This window comes from Cuculus canorus, chromosome 2 (genome assembly GCF_017976375.1).
Source record: "Cuculus canorus isolate bCucCan1 chromosome 2, bCucCan1.pri, whole genome shotgun sequence".
In the NCBI taxonomy this organism is placed as follows: domain Eukaryota; kingdom Metazoa; phylum Chordata; class Aves; order Cuculiformes; family Cuculidae; genus Cuculus; species Cuculus canorus.
In genome coordinates, this window is record NC_071402.1 from 115831620 (window position 1) to 115850361 (window position 18742).

The following is an 18742-nucleotide window of genomic DNA, read 5'->3' on the forward strand; positions in this document are numbered from 1 at the left end:
GTTGTCTGTGACTGGGGAGCGAGTGGTGGGTGTGGGAGCGGGTGCTGCTCCCCCGGTACCTGCCAAAGGGCTCACATGGAGGTTATTCTGGAAAGGGTCTGTTGAGCTTACAGTGACCCCTGGCACCCCCAGCCCCTATGCACGAACTTTCCTGAAGGAACTTCTGTGCGTGCCCCAATTCAAGAACTTTCCATGTAGAGAAAGGGCACAGGAACAGCGAGACGACTCCTCCCATCCCAGTAGGGGACAGGCCTCGCTCTGGAAATAATCCCTGCCAAGAAGAGCACCATGTACACACGCACTGCCCCTGTGGATCTCGTTTCCTGAGGGACTGCCATTGGACATCCACTGGGGTGGTGGTTATTTCTTTTTCCCCATGCTACTTCTTTCTTTCCCTCTCTGACGTATTCTCTCCTTATTCTCTCCCATTATTCTACTGCACATGTTTTTTTCCTTTTCCTTGACACTTTTAGGTGACTCAGATCGTATCCGAGTTCTTGTAAACTGTGAGAAACCTTGACTGTGGTTTGAGACTTTAGCTGGGCTCAAAGTCACCTTCAGTCGTATCCGAGTTGTTGTGGTAAACTGCAGATGTGAGATCTGTTTACATGACTTCGGCTGTGTCCAAAGTAAATACTAGATATTAATTACACCCCGGGGGTGATTTGTTGGTCACTCCAATTGCTGCCAATTTCTTTTTATGTGGAAAAGGGTGTAAATTATATGAGCAAATAAACCTGCGGGAGCTATGGGGAGCTAAAGTTCTGGGAGCTATGTCAGAAACTGGGATGTCACTGTATTGAGAGGTAGTGCATTGCCACGTTTGCTGGAGGGTGATGCTGCTGTGACAGAAACACTGAGCATTGAGGTCATTATTGAAGTAACAGGTTAAAAACTCACCAAACTAAAAGACTTACGGTAGGAGTCCAAACATTTTGTCTCAGGTCACTAATAAATTTGATACCATTGTGCTGATACCTGTGCTGAAATATACGAGAAAAACAAGCAGCAGAACATCTGGGGCCAAACAATTCACCAGTCTGGCAACTAAAGGATAAAGCTACACATTCACAGATGACGAGAGGACACAAAGAGTACTTTGGATCCATTTCAGAGGAAAAGTGGGTGCAGAATGCAAGTCTCACAATGCCAGCTCTTTCCCTGCCAGCTGTTCACCACAGAGCTGGTTCTTGAGTTTGAGGAGCTGTTGCTCATTTGAAAGGGTAGTTTTTAGATTCCAGAGAATTATGTTCATTAATAATTCAGCTCACAGCACTCATCAGTTTCAAACATTTGAGGAAGGAATAAAACCTTTTTGTCGTGAAGCTGAGGAAAAAGGTTGGATGCTATCTTTAAAATGCAGAATTGAGAGTTCTTGTTTAGTTTCTTCTTGGTAGCATGGATAACTGGCAAACTTCTCAGCTTTCACAACGACAACCAAACAGCTGCTTAATGTCCCAGTTGTAAAGTGATCTGCAGGAACATTTTGGAAAGCATTTCCATGGGATTGTTCCACAGAGATGAAACTGTTGCGCAAATGCTCATCAGTGACCATTAGCATAGAGCCTGCTCTCTGGGAAATGTGACAGTCACCCCAGCCTGCTCTGCCCCTGCTGGACCCTGTAGGCGTGGTGCACGTCTAAAGGGCAAAGAGATCGGCTCAGGCTGGGGCAAAATAAACTGGGCATATGGTGCAATCTCGAAGCCAGCACAGCTCAACTCCTCTGTTTCAGCTGTAAGCCTGGAGCAGGCAGGTTTAAACGTGAGCCAAATTCTGTTGCTGAGACTTTGTCTGTCAGTAGCTCCTTTCCTCCGTGAGTCTTTGGAAACAACTTCTTCTTTCATCTTTCTGTGCTAAATTGTTGCGTGATGACAATTTCCAGGTGTTTCTTGGCAATCTGTCTTATGAATGGGATTGAGTCTTGTCTGTTTTCCTCTTTTCCTTTGGGCACCCATTTGCAAGCCCACCCTTTGATATACATCCAGCTATAGGAAAGGCTTTCCTTCAATCTCTTTCAGTAGACTGTTGACAGGACTCACTTTTCTTTGTTGTGTGATGACACTGCATTCTAGCTATCACACAGTAAGAGCCCACATAATGGGATACCAAAGGCCGCTGCAGTGAAGATGGAAGGAAAAGTAATTTCTGAGTGAGAGTGACTTTTTGCACCACAGACAGCTGTGGTGTCTTGCTCAAAGGGAGTCTCCAGCATTTCCCTCCACAGCTGTCAGCCCCTCTCTGCAGCACCATAAATCACTGACATAGGATTTTGGTTTCCTTCAAATGAGAAACAATAGGCTTAACCAGCTTTCTCATCTCAGTTCTAATTGAGCAGTTTTAAGAACATCCTGCCAAGCAGGGGCAAGATGCAAGGTCTCTCTAGCCCATTGTCCTGTCTCCAGCAGGATCTTTGGCATTTTTGTAGCATCAACTAGAAAAGGCCTCAGTAAACTTTTTTCCAAGTATTTTTTCTAGTCCCTTTTTGAGGCCATGCAAACATTTAGCATCCACCAATGTCACTGGCACAGGTGGATTACAAGGTCTCCCATGCTGTCATGCATTCACTTGAACTCTTCCTGCATCTTCCAGCCAAAAATAATTTTATATAGTTCATTAGTGCTGCTAATGGTCACAGTGAGATCTCCTATGGAGGTGTGCAGAGTCAATGCGGGCACAGGCCTGGCCCTGAACTCTTCCACATCTCCTGTCTGAAGCCCAAAGTCTCCTTACACAATGACAGTGATGCAGACTGCACAAGGAAATCAAGGGCTTGGTGAACAGGACAGTGTAAATGCACTGTCTATACTATGTATAGGTGAGAAAAGGATAGATTTTTATTATTTTTTACATTGGGGTTTTTTTTTCACTGCTTCACTATTCAGGATGTTGAAGTCACGCATTATAGGTAAAATAATATACTTGAATTGTTAGGAAATGAATGCCAGTTAGCTATTTATAGAAACAAGAAAGACTGGAAAAAACCAAACCAACAAACCAACAAACCTTTGCCAGCCTATAAAGAGTACACAACATACATCTGTATCAAATGACTCATGATAATCATGTGAGGATCATAACAGTAATGATTTTCACAGAGTTAGTAGAGCTGTATCACCAAGTGCATCCTGGTTATTTTCAACAGTATCAACTGTAGAGAAAATCCTTTGCACTTAATAAATACTCTTTGCTGAACTGTAGACAAAAAGCTGCTTATTTGCTACTGCAGTGAGACATTTTTAACTCCATTCAATACATAGTGAATCAATATTGAAATTCAGAAAGTCCTTTGAAGTACTACAGTTTTTGATTAGCAGCAAAGCGAGTATTTAATTTACTTAGTCTGCTAAACATTAAATTAATATGTATATAAAATGTATGTAAAGGTACATGACACGTTCTATATACACAGACCTATACAATGTGTGCCTAAAGATAGACAATTAATATACAAACATTTTGAAACAGCAGTAAAACCAGTGTTTTTAAAACAACAACCCTTTCAGAAGCTATGCCAGTTGCAAATAATGACTATTAACATGTCATACCAGCATTAGAATTTGCTACCATCCTAATATAGGTAGAGAAAGTCCTTCTAAATATTAAAATCCTACCGATGGTGTTTGATCTGTTTCTAATTCTGGTACAGTGAAGCTGCATATATTTTCTCTCTGGTCATATTACAAAGCACTTTTTCTTCCCATAGAAGACATGCACGGATATAAACAAGATTACAGATCTTGAACCATCATTCCAGAAAACCTGACTATTCAGCAATTCTTTTAAATAAATTATAAAAATAGAAGATACATACTGTTGGGAATTGTGTTTTCTTCTTAATGTATAAACTTGGAAGCATCTTTCTCAATGTAAAGTGCTTATGCTGTAAACAAAGCTGAAGTTAACAGCATCATCTTGAAATATCACATGAGGTCTCTTGAAGATGTCCCACATTGGAATTCCATCTGGATGCTATTTCATGAGCAAAGCTTGCCCCTTTGGTAATCACACAGCCTCAGCTGAGGTACACGCAGGTTGACTTTCTTAGGAACAATTCTGAACCCTTTGTTAGAATTACAAGTTGTCCTCTTTTGCTGGACAGTTCTTTGGTCCTCTCGGACAGCAGAAATACCTGGAGGGGAGATAATATGCTATTTAGCATGTTTTGGAAGTAAGAATTCCACACTATTCACAGTCACCAGCTATGGGAACAAACTGTGCTCTATCAGCTGAAAGCTGGTGTATCATACAAGCATGATGTCGAAACTAAGGAACCTTAGAAGTCTTATCAAAAGAAATTGTTTAGTTCAGAGTTTATGACGGAGTTTGATGCAGAAATTTCTGGGTGAAATTCTACCATTTATGTAGGGAATTAGCTTGTCTGATGATCCTCTGACTCAAAAATTATGGACTAGTCTTCACCTCAAACAAACAGAATTAGAGCAGTGTGGTGCAAAAGCCTCCCACAGCTAATAAATGAGACCTGAGTGATGTATTTGAGGGACAGCTTTAACTTATGTTGCTGGTGTAACATCGCCAGAGACTTCAGCACTATGGAGAACTAGTTGAAAGAAAGTCTTGAACATCACTCCTTTCTCCTTTTTCAATCGTTCCTTAGCCTGCTACATAGAAAATTAGCACAGAAGGTGATGGAACTGCTTTGGTGGGATTTATATAAGTGAAAACCCTTCACAATTAAGTGGTATTGTTATAATTATTCTATGAAAATACGATGCAAAGACTTCTCATAATCAGTGCTGAGAGAAAGTAAAATAGGTGTTTCTTTTTTGTCTCAAAACTCCACCAGTCTCCGTTCCAAGAGTAAGAACGTTTCTGAAATTCTCCCTGATTATTGGTATACAATATACGTAACGCAGATATCCAAAACCCCTTCAAATACTCCTCTATAAACATGGTTCCTCAGGGAGCATTCTCAAATTGATTACTGAAGTACTGAAAGATATCAAAGTACTCCAGTAATAAGGAAAGAAAAAATAGGAAATGTAATTTATAATTGTGCGCATCCACTTCTACACATGGAGATAGAAATCTCTGTGATAGAAGATTAGGATGAAAATCTAAAATACTTAAAAAGAATTATAAACAAATTTGTTGTTGGCTGCAAAAGTGATTTGTAAACATGATTCAAGTATACCCTAAAGGTTTAAAGAGTGAATTATTATTTCATTTTGGGAGTGCTGAATCATGATTTTTTTAATAGTTGCAGCTGACAGCTATAAGACACTTGCAAGCTCTAATTCCAGATTCATGAGTAGCCCATAGAAGTATTCAGACTAACACTTGAAACTTTTCAATCTAGAGTCAATCCATGCAGAAAAGTTTGGTAAATAACAAATAGATATTATATACCTATTTTTTTAATTATATATACATAAAATTATAGATATTATATATCTATTTGTCTATATATAGAAATAAAAGATAATAAATAACTGAATTAAATGAGGCACCAGGAACTATGAATTCTTAAAACCTCTTAGTATCTATACATGGGGGCTGAGTTGGGTGTATGTTTGTTTATTTGTTTTAAAAAAACTAAATGCAGTTTCCCAGGCTTTAAAATGTTGATGACTGCAAAGACAAGGAACAGACTTGCTCGACAGAAGTAGTAAACTTATTTTGCACTAAAGAATATCTGAGATGATAAATAACAGGCTAGCAGGTAAAAAGAATGAGAATTGCTAAGCTTACGTTGTGGACTATAATGATATTTTTCATATACTTACTTTCTTGTGTTCCTCATAGTTTTCCTGCAGGAAAGATATATCATCTCTAGGACAAGGCATTTGTTTAGTTTCAAGAACTATTATTTTTTTGGTTATAAACAAAAAGATTAAAAAACACCTGTTTATAACCAAAAATGGGTTTTAAAGGTTTTTAGATGTTTATATACAAAAATGCACTTTTGTACTAGCAACCACTTGTTCTGCTTGTTGTGCTGTACTCCAACATTTAACTAAATATGTCAGCTTCATCCTTTACAACCTGTAATAGTAAAGTATTATAATAAAATATATTTCTATTTAAATGGAACTTTTGGTTTTGGTTTTATATGGGAAAAATGTGAGTAAATTGCTGCCAAATTTGTACCACTCTGTCATCTGAGTGAAGAAAACAGATGTAGCCCAAACCCCCACTTAGATTAGCTTCTATGTCCCATGTATACTTCTTCTAGTCCATGTATTATAATAAAGCTTGTATCGCACTAAGTTTAAAGAGAAATTGCAATCACGTAAACAGGCAGATGATTCTTTTGGGTTTAGTATATCATAACTTTTTCAGTTGAACAGACTCACCTATTAAAAGAGAAATTGTAATAACCACTTTCCTCTAGAACCTCTTCAATTAGAGTCTACAAGATAAAAGAAATTAATTTCAGTAAATTGCTTTTATTAAAAGTAATAAATTAATACATGCAGATATATACATAGCTTACCTGCAACTGTTCATACGTCATCCCTTCCGCTATGTCAGAAGTGCCAACAATACCTTAAAGTAAAAGGCAAGTACTACTGAATGTGGGGTTTATGCTCCCTCATCAGTGTCTTAGCAATTCCACTACAAATATAATGACAAGAGAGATGCCTGATCATCAGCAGCTTATTCCACTGACCAGCATGAGCCCCTGTAAAGGTGGGAGGCATCTTATGGCACGATGTGAACATTTGCAGCACACCATGTTATCATGTTATGGAACAGTTCTAACTGATGGAAAATATTTTAAATACTTAATGTAAGAGAACACAGCAACACAACTTTCTTATTCTTTCCCATTTACAAATTGTAGTCGAAAGGGCACACAGCCAGCAGCAATTTGTGGGGACAAAAGTATTCTTTTGAGGTTAAGAGATTATAAAATTACAGATACTGATCATCTGATCAAATTGTATTGTCGTCTCTGGAAATAAAATAAAGCTGATATTTAAAGTGATTGTTAGGGACTCTCAAATATCACCCTTTACACCTAGTGTTATTTTCAGTTTTTGCAATAAGCTGTGGAACTGATATTCCAGTTTCAACACAAAGGCCAGCAAAAATGGTTTCTCACCCTTCTTGCTGGCACCACAATTTATAACATTACTATGTCCTCTAGTTCATGGATTGCAGCATAGCTTTTCTTGTGTTTGGAGAATGGAAATAGCACAAATATCAAAAGACAAGTTGCATATTTCCCTTCTGTCCACTGCACAAAGATGCACACAATGAAACAAGTCTCTGAACTAGTAACTGTGGTTCCCCACCCCGGATGACACCAGTGATGGTAGGTTTGATCAAGATGAAGGTGGTGATTTGTCACTCTGAGTATCGGTAGTCCAAAGTATATTTGACACTACTTATTTTCTAAGATATATCTATACACTTTACACTATTTAGACATGGGATAGCATTCCCTCCCCAGTTTTGCAGGGCTTGATCTAGCTAGGTAATTAAATCATCCCAGTATAACTGAAACATAATAGAAGAACAGCATAGGGTTTAAATGGAGTTTGTTTAAGTGCCACGTGCAAGGGCAGGTAAATCTTAAGTAGGATATTTTCAAATATTTATATTGATTTTTGTGGATGAGTGCTGTGTTATTTGCATCTTTGATATTTCTTTGTAATCTTTTAATTTCTCTGTAATCTTGGCAAACTGTATGTCTTTCCAGGAATTAAAGAAAACAAAAAGGAAACCAACCAACCAAGAACTGGTAATTAAGATCAGTACAGCCAAAATAACTTCACTGTCATTAAAGAGAGATCTTACTGCAGAAATTCTTGCTGCTTTGATAGCGTACACTTTACTAGACATACCTATGCCATTACAGAGGGTTTGTTCCTTTTCTTACCTTTTTTATCATCTGGAAGCAACATACTTCCACCTGAAGAGAGAAGTACTGCATGCCAATCTGCTGTGAAGAGGTTTGACTCGATCAATTCAGGAGAACCTTGCAGCAGCTGAGGAAGAAAGAAGTAGGAAAAAGCAAAGGACACCTGAAATCTCCACCCTTTCTTTTTACCAAAACTTCAGACTTCTGTGAAGCAGTTTACCTTTTCCTCTGTTTCCCAGTGCAATCAGAAGTCAATGGAGATTTCAATACTTTTTAGATTAAAGAAAAAGTGGTGAATTATGAATGTCCTACCTTCTCTCCAGAAACAGACTGAACATTGCAAGCTGCCAACCTGCACGTAGTATAAAGCACTGAGTTCTTTAGGCCAGCTAAATCATATGTCATAAACTATACATCTGTTTGAAGATAAATAGGAAAATGTATTCCCTTGAACCTAGGAGGGGAACAGCCAGTGACTCTGGTTTTCAAAAGTAGGTCTTCAAGTGAAATTGTTAGTCCATATTCACGTGGTCTAATTAGAGGGATCCCAGTGCTTCTGAAAACTGAAAGTCAGTTCAGCTACCTGATTATGTGAACAAGGATACTGACATTGAACTTAGAATTCACTCGTAAGAACCCTGACACGAAAATATCTTTGTGGTCAAAAGAGAAACTCCCATTATGCATTTCTGCAGCATGTTCACACTTTTACAGTTACAGATGCAGAAGAATATCTGTTGATGGAAGACCTTTACCACACCACCACACAGTGGAGGAATCCTTTTGTCTGTTATTCTAATTAGGTTTTCTAATTCAACATAGTTAACCCAAGATCTTAAAATTTCATTTACAGAAAATGCACAACCTCATAACAACACTTTCTTGAAGAGCTCAACCTATTTTTTTTCTCTATTTAGGTTCTTCATATTACCTTCAAATGTTACCCATGCTACCCGAAGTATTTATGGTGGTGATTTTGGTAAAATATATACCATTTATTCACTGATGCTTATCAATTCTCCATCCTTCTAACTGCGCATTTTGTTATTATTTTCTATTAATATTTCTGTATCTATTACCTTCAAGGTAGAAATGCCCAGAACTGCATTCAGCATATCAAACATCTTCTATTTACTACCATTTACTTTTTAAGTAGTGTATCTCTTTCCTTTTCTTCAGTTTTAAATACAATAGTTTAGAGGCTCACTGCAGTTGTTTTGAAAGTTGTTTTGCAGTTTGAAATAGCATTTGAAAATTAGGTTAATTTTATAATTAACATTTCCTTTTCCTTACTGTATTTTTTGGCATCCTTTCCAAAAGCATCAACTCAACACACAATCAGCAAACATTTCCCTAGATTTAATGTTACGGCTGTAATACAGGAATTTTTTAATGTAAATCCCAGCTTCATTGGCATGAAATGGATGGATCAGAGAGAAGCATCTTTAACCACCTTTCAGATGCACTACCAATGCAAACCAACGTAAATGCTGAGTAGCCACCTCTCACAGAGCATAAGCATCTCAGATTAATTATTACAAAGGTACGGGAAGGATTCAGCATTTGAGGTCAGTCTATTCCACAGCAAACAATGACTTAGAAGATTCTGCAATGCAATGCAAGTAAGTGACAATCAAATTATAATAGGTTACACAGGGGAATTACATGCGTGATAAGAAATTATCTTAGTCATTACGTTTTAGATACAGTAGCATGCCTAATAACTGCTTTGTCATCAGTTTAAAAATTAAATATCTTAGCTTCACAGTCTCCCACAGTACACACGTGCTGAGGATCTCAATTTCAGACCCTCTGCTGACTACATTCTTCTCAGGAGATTTTGAAGGAACATTTAGAAATTCTGATACTAGTCATCTCTTTCCCCGTTTGATAACGCCCAGCATGTCATTGGAAAACATGCAAAGGCATGGTTCTTTAGTCATGCCTTTCTTGCAGATGTGCAGTATTCAAACTTATGACACTAAAGCATTGCTGATGCACTATGCAACATTAGATTCATAGAATCATAGAATGGTTTGGGTTGGAAGGGAACATAAAGATCATCCAGTTCCAACTCCCTGCCATGGGCAGGGACACTTCCCACTAGATCAGGCTGCCCAAGGGCCCATCCAACCTGGCCTTGAACACCTCCAGGGATGGGGCACCCACAACTCCCCTGGGCAACCTGTGCCAGTGCCTCACCACTCTCATAGTGAAGAAATTCCTCCTTATGTCTAGTCTAAATAGGACAAGGTACACTATATTCAAGACACTCTGGGACAGTGCTCTCTTAAAATTCATAGTTGGGTAGGAATACATTCCGAAACGTGAATAATATTGGCAAACCAATAATCAATTAAGAAAAGCTTACATAAATTTAGACCTTATGTAATCTCTATAAGCTTTTGCCACAGAAAGTTACATTTTCCTTCCTCTTCTCTTTCTGAGCTCTGATGAGATGATTAGCAGCTAGCAGGTCCTTTACATTTGCAAAAAAAAAGTTCTACGATGAGACACAAACTTGAAACCGATCTGTAGAAACTGCTTACTTAAGAAGCCTCCATATTTTCCACATAAAGGATAGCTAGAGAACATTCTAAATATTTCTAAATAGAAAAAAAGACAAAGTTGACAACAGGTAATAATTGGTGTACTATACCTTTTTCATCTCTGATTTCAGATTACAAGGATTGCTTTGCTGACTGAAGAGGGACTTCTTGAATCTCTCGATGATTCTCCTTTTCAAGTTGCAATGTGAAGCTGGAGGAAGCTATATGAAACAAAGAAAGAGATGTTTTTACCACTTAGTTACACTTCCCAAAAAGATGATCTAATCAGCAGCACCACTATTGACAAAAGTAGCTACACTGCAAAAAGAAACACTAATGGTTAATAGCATAGTGATAAACAGGCCATGATTTAAGGCATATCATAATTCTTAGTTTGCCAGTTCTGTTAGGCTTGGCATATCATGGAACTCAGTCCCTCTAGCCTTGAAGATAAAGATCATTCTAATAAGCCTAATACAGGTAATACTAGATTTGCGTCCGTGATCAAAGTGCTAGCATTTGGGACATTTTTGTACAGAAGCAGCCCATAGAACGTTGGACTGAATTTCATGTTGGCTATAATGAGTCACCAAGCTGAAATTAATGGAACTTCAAGACGCTTAGACCTTCATTCAATGTGTGTAGAAATAATGGTGAATCTTCCTTGTGGCTTCAACAGGGTTTTCTAAGGTCCTTATCTACATCTTAATACAATTTAGAATGTCTCTCTTGCTAGATGCTTCCTGTGGAAGGTAATTTACATTTCACTTGTCTATAAAGCAAAACTGATTTTGCATACTTTTTCTTCTGTATTTTTGGTTGAAAAGTACGCATCTTTGAACTCTATTTATAAAAGAAAAGCACAAATTATACTTTATTGTGTTTTAAAGTCTCCAATGGACCGTTCAAAGGACATCTCTTCCTTTGCTGTTTGAGATTTTTAAATCATTTTATGCTCCAGCAGTAAAAGCAAAGCTTAGGCCGTTGGCCACTGCAATGACACCAACCCAGTCTGATCACAGTTCTGTGGTGTGTACTACCCTTTTGGAAGAATCTCCTATTCTGTTTCTGTATAGTTGCTAATACCTGCAGATAGTATTTATAAAACTATGATTTTCTACCATTTAATTCACAATCACATCACTGATGTAAATTCACAAAGTGCCACTCCACTGAATTCAGGAAGCTTTTTGACTACTCAAGAAAGGTTGGACCACTAATGATTCACATTCAAACACTGTCACACTACACACTGTGAAGATTTTTTCCCCCACTGGAACAAATTACTCCTCTTAGATGGCTACAAATCTGGAACAGTTATATTTGCCCTGACTTGCTCTGTCAGACCAGGGATCAAGGTTACATCCTAAGCATAAAAGACGTTATCAAACAGCTGGTTTCATACAGCTTTTTGTTACAGATAGATACTACTCTCTCTTCATGCAGATGAGGCCTTACACATATGCTTTAAGTCAGATATTGAATGTTCCTTAGCCTACGAGTGAGTGATAAAATGATGCCTTATGAAAGGCCTGCAAGATGCTATATAGACTATGTGCCACTGCAATGAACTGTCTGCAGTTACGTACCGTGGGCATACTGGGATATTCTGATGCAAAGGTGGTGAAGGACAAGTCTGCTGCATGAGAAACTTGGAGTTTCTTCATGTAGAAATGTTCTGGTTTAGGTTTTGTGTTAATGAAATCAGGTGTCAGATCAATAATAATAATAAAAAGGCCAGGGATTTACATAATGCCTTTTTAAAAGCTTTTTTTACTTCGTTTTTCAGACATTACCCTGACTCTTGCTGTCATGGGAACTGGACTGGGAAGGCTGTTGGCAGCCAAGAACTAACACGCAAGAACTCACCCTTGTCAACTTTGGTTTAGAACTGCCAGCTGAAATACGTAATAGAGTTCTAGAAAATGGCTATGTATTATAAAAAATATTCTACCTTAGGTTTCTAAGAACATAAAAGTACAAGAGAAGCATAGAGTTCACAGTGAACAAGTACAGGTATGGATCCTGATTTCTCTGCCTTCCCATTCTGAAATCAACTGACACCAAAAGCACCAAACTTGTTACTGCTGCTTCAGTCGTCAATTCAGAGTAAGTCTTTGAGTTGCTGTTCTCAGTTATTGGGCACCCATGTTATAACAACTTACATTGTTAGGTCACTTGAGAGAACCTTCAACAGATAGCGTAGTTCACTAATGAACTTGGACATACTCCTGATATAGCATCTAAGGACTGAACTGCCTCATTTCTGTCAGCTCATGAAGGAGATCATTCTTGCAATAAATTCAATCAAATCCATTTATTTTAAATAACAGTTGTTTTCTTTGTCCATGATTATTTATTTCCTGTATTCCACATTTCAATAAGCTTGACAGTTTAAAAAAAACCAAACAAACAAACAAACTAAAGGACATGTAAAATGTAAAACCCAAGTTCAATTATGCTATTCTGTTTTAAACAATAACATACAAATTTGGCTCAGCAATCTGAAACCCCTGAGGAGATAAACACCACTTCCCAAATATAAACTCTTAATTTTGGAAAATAAAATTATGTTTATTAAATACTAGCAGATTTTGAAAGTAACTGAATGGCAGCCATCTTTCTGGAGAATAAAAAGTTTTCAGTCACATTTTTTAGTTGAGACTTCAATGCAGTTTTTTTCAGCTCCATTTTTGCTTTGGAATCAGCATGAAATAACTGTAACTCTGTTTTACTACGAAATGTTTGAACTTAATGCTAAGTCTTAAGTTTGACAAAGATCTGTACTGACATTTCAAAACATTTAACATAGTCAAGATTTGAACTACCACATTAGATCCCAATAACTTATTATTACCTATTCATAATAAAAACTATCACTTTGAAGATACTTAAAGATTATTACTAAAAGGAAAGCATTTTATATACTCTCTGTGTCAGTATATGATATTAAGTCATGTAAAATATTCATATGGTTAGCATGGCAGCATGTCATAAAAATAATGTACTGTGCAATCCATTTTTCTTAGGTGAACCAATGAATTTTTTCATGTGACTCAATTACTGCCATCCTCCACATACTAATATTCAAGCTTATTTTTATTTAAATGATATAGTTTTAAAACACCCTGCCCTCTGCAAAAATGTCAATGCTGCAAATGCTGTTTTCAAAGAACAGTGATTAAATTAGCAGCACTATGCAGTACCATAATTATGACAACAGCAAATAAATAAAAAAAATACAGAAGCAATAGTAAGAAATGCATACTTGAGTGATGAAGATAATTTTGTGCAGCTGAATAAGAATCTGCTGAACAGGATCACTGATCTGACGCACCTTCCTTTGTGATACAGTAATTCCTGCTGATGCTGTAGATGACAACAGTAAAATCAGGACAGCTCAGTTGTTGCCTTTATATATTTAGAGCGTGCACTGTTTCAAACTATAGATGTAAATAATAAGTTTTAATGCATGATATGTTTTTCCAGTAGTGTTGGGAACAAAAAAAAGGATAATCTAAAAACATAAAAGATTAGATAATGTAATTGATAATGGCTTTCAAAAGAAAATCCCTTTCTCCGATTCACTTATACTAAGTTACTTTAAGAGAAAAGAAGAATTAATGCACCTCACTATTCAAAAGTTTTCCCACATTTACTCAAAAGGACACTTAAAGATATTAAAATTTTCTTATTTTAACTCATTTTTTCACACAGACTAACACACATGATATTTGAGTTTTATTTATTTTGATATTATGAAATTAATTTTTATTTTACCTTAAGAATTACAATATAATATCTGATGTAGACAATTTGGAGAAGAATTTTATTGTAGACAATTTGGAGAAGAATTTTATTATATGTTAATGTTGCCTTATAGTCATATGTGCGGCTTTATCACAGCTACTTTTTGTTTCCAACATCTAGCAAGGGCATGATTTGAGAGAAACCTCAAGAAAATGTGTAAGAAGCTATGAATCTCTTGTGTCACCTTTACTTTGCATCAGAAAATTAGTGGTTTCTGTTCTTTGTCATAAATTCCTCTTCACCAGAGATCACTCTGTCTAAAGGAAGTATTGATGGAGACTGTGGAAGGGACCTGTTAAAAGCCTTCATCATTGATCAAAACAACACTATCATAAAGTACAAAACCAGCATTGTTCATGTTTAGAATAAAAGAACACGAGTGCTAGCAAATAGTAATGTTGTAAAATTCCTCTTCCCACAAAGGAAAAAATACAGACAATTATCATGGGTAGGAGCAAGAAAGCGGAATTTTCCTATCTTATGAAAACAGTGAATACTTAGAAACCCGTTCCTCTTCCTCTAAAGCTAGGCTACCGTCCCCTGTTCAGCAAATCCATGTATATAGCGTACACTTTCCATACATAAAAGCGCTGCAGAAGAAGTCAAACAAAGAATCATAGAATCATTTAGGTTAGAAAAGATCCTTAAGATCATTGAGTCCAACCATAAACCTAACACTTCCAAGCCCACCACCAAACCACATCCCTAAGCACCACATCTTTTAAATATCTCCAGCCAGTTCTCTGGGCTGCCTATTATCGTGCTTGACAACCCTTTTGGTGAATAACTTTTTTCCTAATATCCAATCTAAACCTCCCCCGGCACAACTTGAGGCCATTTCCTCTTGTCCTATTGCTTCTTACTTGGGAGAAGAGACTGACACTCCCCTTGCTGCATCCTCCTTTCAGGTAGTAATGGAGAGTGGATAAAGTCTCCTCTCAGCCTCCTCTTCTCCAGACTAAACAACTCCAGTTCCCTCAGCTGCTCCTCAGAAGACTTGTGCTCTAGATGCTTCACCTGCTTCATTGCTGTTCTAAAGGAAGGTCTGCTCCTCTTCCAAAGGAAGGTCAGATCTGCAGAGGTGCTGCCCCAAGGCAGTCCTCATGCCCAGGCGGCACAGGGCGGCCTCTACCTGCCCTCACTGGCCATGCACTGGTCACAGCTGAAACCACCTGGGAGTGGTGCTGGGATGGAATTACTGAGGAGGTTCTTCAGATGCAAAGCAACTTTACTTTTTTCTTTTAAATTACTCAAAGAAACAATGAAAATCAGTCCTCAGCCTCCTTTTCTCCAGATTAAACAACCCCAGTGCCCTCAGCTGCTCCTCAGAAGACCTGCACTCTATGCCCTTCACTAGCTTTGTTGCTCTTCTTTGGACAGGCTTTTCTTTCAGCAAAATAAATTTCATGCCACAAGAATTTTAACCTGTTCATTTTCTATGTGTTAAAATCAGATTAAAAAATATATATCAGCTCTGTGAAAACATTTAGTTCTTGGGATCAAGAATTGAAAACAAGAGCTGAAAGCGGAAATTTCTTTCCCCCGGTGACTATCACATGGAACTTATAATGAATAGCCCTTAAATCAGATATGGTCGTAGTCATCCAGAATTTGATATAGATGGTCTGCTGTAGGTACATTTTTTTCTTGTAGTACATGTAACTTACTGATTAAAAGACTGCTTTTTTTTTTTCTGAAGCAAAACTGCTCTAATTTACCAACAAGTAATATCAAATATCCATGTGATTTGTTTCCTGCCATAGTCAATATTTGAAAAATACTAGCCATAGGCAGCTGGTTGAAAAGCAAAGCCAAATTCACTTGACAACCTAAATGAGTGAGCATTACTTAACATTTACAGAGCACAGTTAACTCAGTATTGATTTGTGGATGTTGTACCTGAAAGGTTAACTACATTTTGTTAACTAAAGAGCATTATAAAATTAACTATTGAACCAAAATAAGACATAATAATTTATTTGTGCTCTATGAAATAATTTTAATTCCAGCCATGAGAACCGATAGAGGAATACTGCTGATGGGCTTTAGATAATTTAATAAAATGAAGACATATAAGTAAATATTATGTATTTAATAAACTGTGCAGGTTTGCAAAATATAATTCACGTTTTAAATGTAACAATTAAAACAAACAAAAAGGTTTGATTCTTATTTACCTAGTGCTCCTCTGTCCTGATTTGCCTGCTGAGAAAGAGGACAGAGACGAAACTAATCCAAATTCTTGAATTTTTATGTGGTAAATCAAACGTTATTTATGATTTTTAATCTTGTATATTGAAGTCATACACATTGTCAGACCCAGAGATAAAATAAAAGCTTATCAGCAGATAGCCACTATAAAACACTTAGTGTGTCACTAAAAATGTGAGTTAACAAAATTCTCTGTCCAAGATGAGTATTAGATCTGGAAGCCAAGGAGAGAGCTTAGGTCCAAGTATTGGACTCCAGCCAGCAGCCCTGTATCTCTGCTAAATATAGTTATATCTAAACTTCACTTCAGAGGCTAATTTAGGTCCATATTCTAAAATTTCCTCATATAGATACGCCCTCAGGATCATGGAGACTTACATACAGTTTTACATCCACCTAAACCTTTTTTCTTTGTAAAGTGATCTGATATCAAGAATGAAAATTCCACTTAGAGGGAGAGGGAATCCAAATACCAAACTTAATAAGCCCACAACTGAACTATTATAATTCTTTCCTGGTGAATGTTTCTGTGCTGGCTATTTTAACAAGAAGGTGAAGACAGACACAAATGAAAGTGTCTAAGGTCCAACCAGATCTGAGCTGCACTCTTACTGAAAATAAAGAGATATTTTAAAATGTCACTCTTTATTATGAAGATACACATTTCTAATAGGATAAGAAAGATAACATCATTGTTGCTATTGCCAGTTTTTTTGTGACAATCTTTTGGCGAATCTTTTTTCCCCGAAGTCTTCACTTAATAATCAACAGGGTGAAGAGAAATCTTGCATTTCCCCTGAGCCACTTAAGGAAGAATTTAGGTTGGCTTTCTGCTCAAGGAAGCCATGCTATAATAATCTAAAATATTATATGCCACAAGAAGAATTATTCTTATTTAGCTCTCTTTGTCTCACTTTCACCTCTGTACCAACTGTTTCAATACTGCTACATTCAATCCCAAATAAATAGTGTGGTCTTGCCATAACAACCTAGGAATCTTCAGTTTCTGTTAGTACACTGAAGAGCTGTCAATGGCTTGTATTAAAAACCAAAAACAAATAAATAAGTGACCTTTCTTTTGTAGCTTTCTCAGATTCTTTTTTTTTTTCTGAAGAAAAATATGCTTAGAGTATCAGCAAACAAAAAGGACCGAAAAGGATACTATATGAATTTCTCTGTTATTCAGTATATAGAGTTTTCTCTCTTTTCTAGTACAGCAGCAACAATATGACTTACCAGACTAGGAGGACCGGACATAATATCTACTAGTAATGCTTATATCCTTCAAAGACAGCTAGAGAGCCAGTGTCCAGCTAGGAACTCGGGGAGTATCCATTAAGTCTGCATACTCCAGACCACTCCACAATTATATTCTTTTTAAACACAGAAGTACAGCGTTATATGGGGGGATGAGGGCATGTCCATGTGAATAAGTTGCTGAAGAATTGATCAAAACTGTTACGAGTTTTACCCAAAAAGAAAACATTACCGGCAAAAGTTATTGGATTTGCTCAAATTATCCACAGGGCTGAATGTATTAACAATGGCTAAAGTGTTTTTCTGCAGACCATTAGAACTATATAGTACAGATGAAAAGTACTTTTTTCCAAAAGATCAATATTCCAACTGGTCAAAATAATTTTCTTTCAAATATTATTTAATTCAGATAATACACATTCTGAAGTCACAACTTAGCAGCTTCTCAGTAAGAAAGAAAAGTATCTCAAACGGAAAACTTGTTTCATCAATAATGATGTATAAATAAGATAATTTCCAAGGAAAATTTTCTAGGAAATATTCCTAGAAAATGTAATAGGAAAAATTCCCATCACATTAAGCAGTAGTTTAGCCAGGATAATGGCCATTAAAATAGGTCTTACCAATTTTCTCTTGGAATTCATATGTTTTAAAAACTCCTTAACGCTATTCCAGATGACGTATTTGTCACTGAAATGTAAATACATGCTTTTCTAAAACTTTAAAATATAATTATTAGATAGTACCATGATTTTTCATCTTGCAAAGAACAACAACTGGAACTGCCACCCTGTTACTACTGAATCCCCTGTTTTCTGAATGTGGGCCCTGCACATGAGTGGAGGTGATCTCAGGAGCAGACTAATAGGCAGTAAAGCTGAAGAAGCAGGAGACACTTTATATGCAACAGGACAAGAAGGCTTTAAATCTAGGAAATTTTTAGGTTTAATTTAAGTTAAAGTTTGATTCTCTTGCAAGCACAAAATTACCTGGTCGCTGTCTTGATCCCAGGCCTTCAATATAATCTCTAGTGTTATTAAAAAAGAAAAAAATATATTCTTTTTAATTGTGTTTGTCATCAATGAC

The 18742-nt window shown here is 36.9% G+C and overlaps 1 protein-coding gene across 2 annotated transcripts in view; it reads right to left on the reverse strand.

Moving 5' to 3' along the window:
• Window positions 1–2883: 2883 nt before the first annotated feature.
• Window positions 2884–18742, reverse strand: part of NEK10 (NIMA related kinase 10) — a 65743-nt gene continuing 49884 nt past the window's right edge. For both annotated transcript variants that reach the window (XM_054060566.1, XM_054060567.1), the window contains 7 exons: window positions 18646–18683; window positions 13647–13747; window positions 10489–10599; window positions 7848–7956; window positions 6456–6508; window positions 6316–6371; window positions 2884–4130 (listed from right to left, as the gene is read on the reverse strand). In XM_054060566.1, coding sequence (XP_053916541.1) covers window positions 4073–4130; window positions 6316–6371; window positions 6456–6508; window positions 7848–7956; window positions 10489–10599; window positions 13647–13747; window positions 18646–18683 — 526 coding nt within the window. In that variant the 3' untranslated portion in view covers window positions 2884–4072. The remainder of the gene's footprint in view (window positions 4131–6315; window positions 6372–6455; window positions 6509–7847; window positions 7957–10488; window positions 10600–13646; window positions 13748–18645; window positions 18684–18742) is intronic.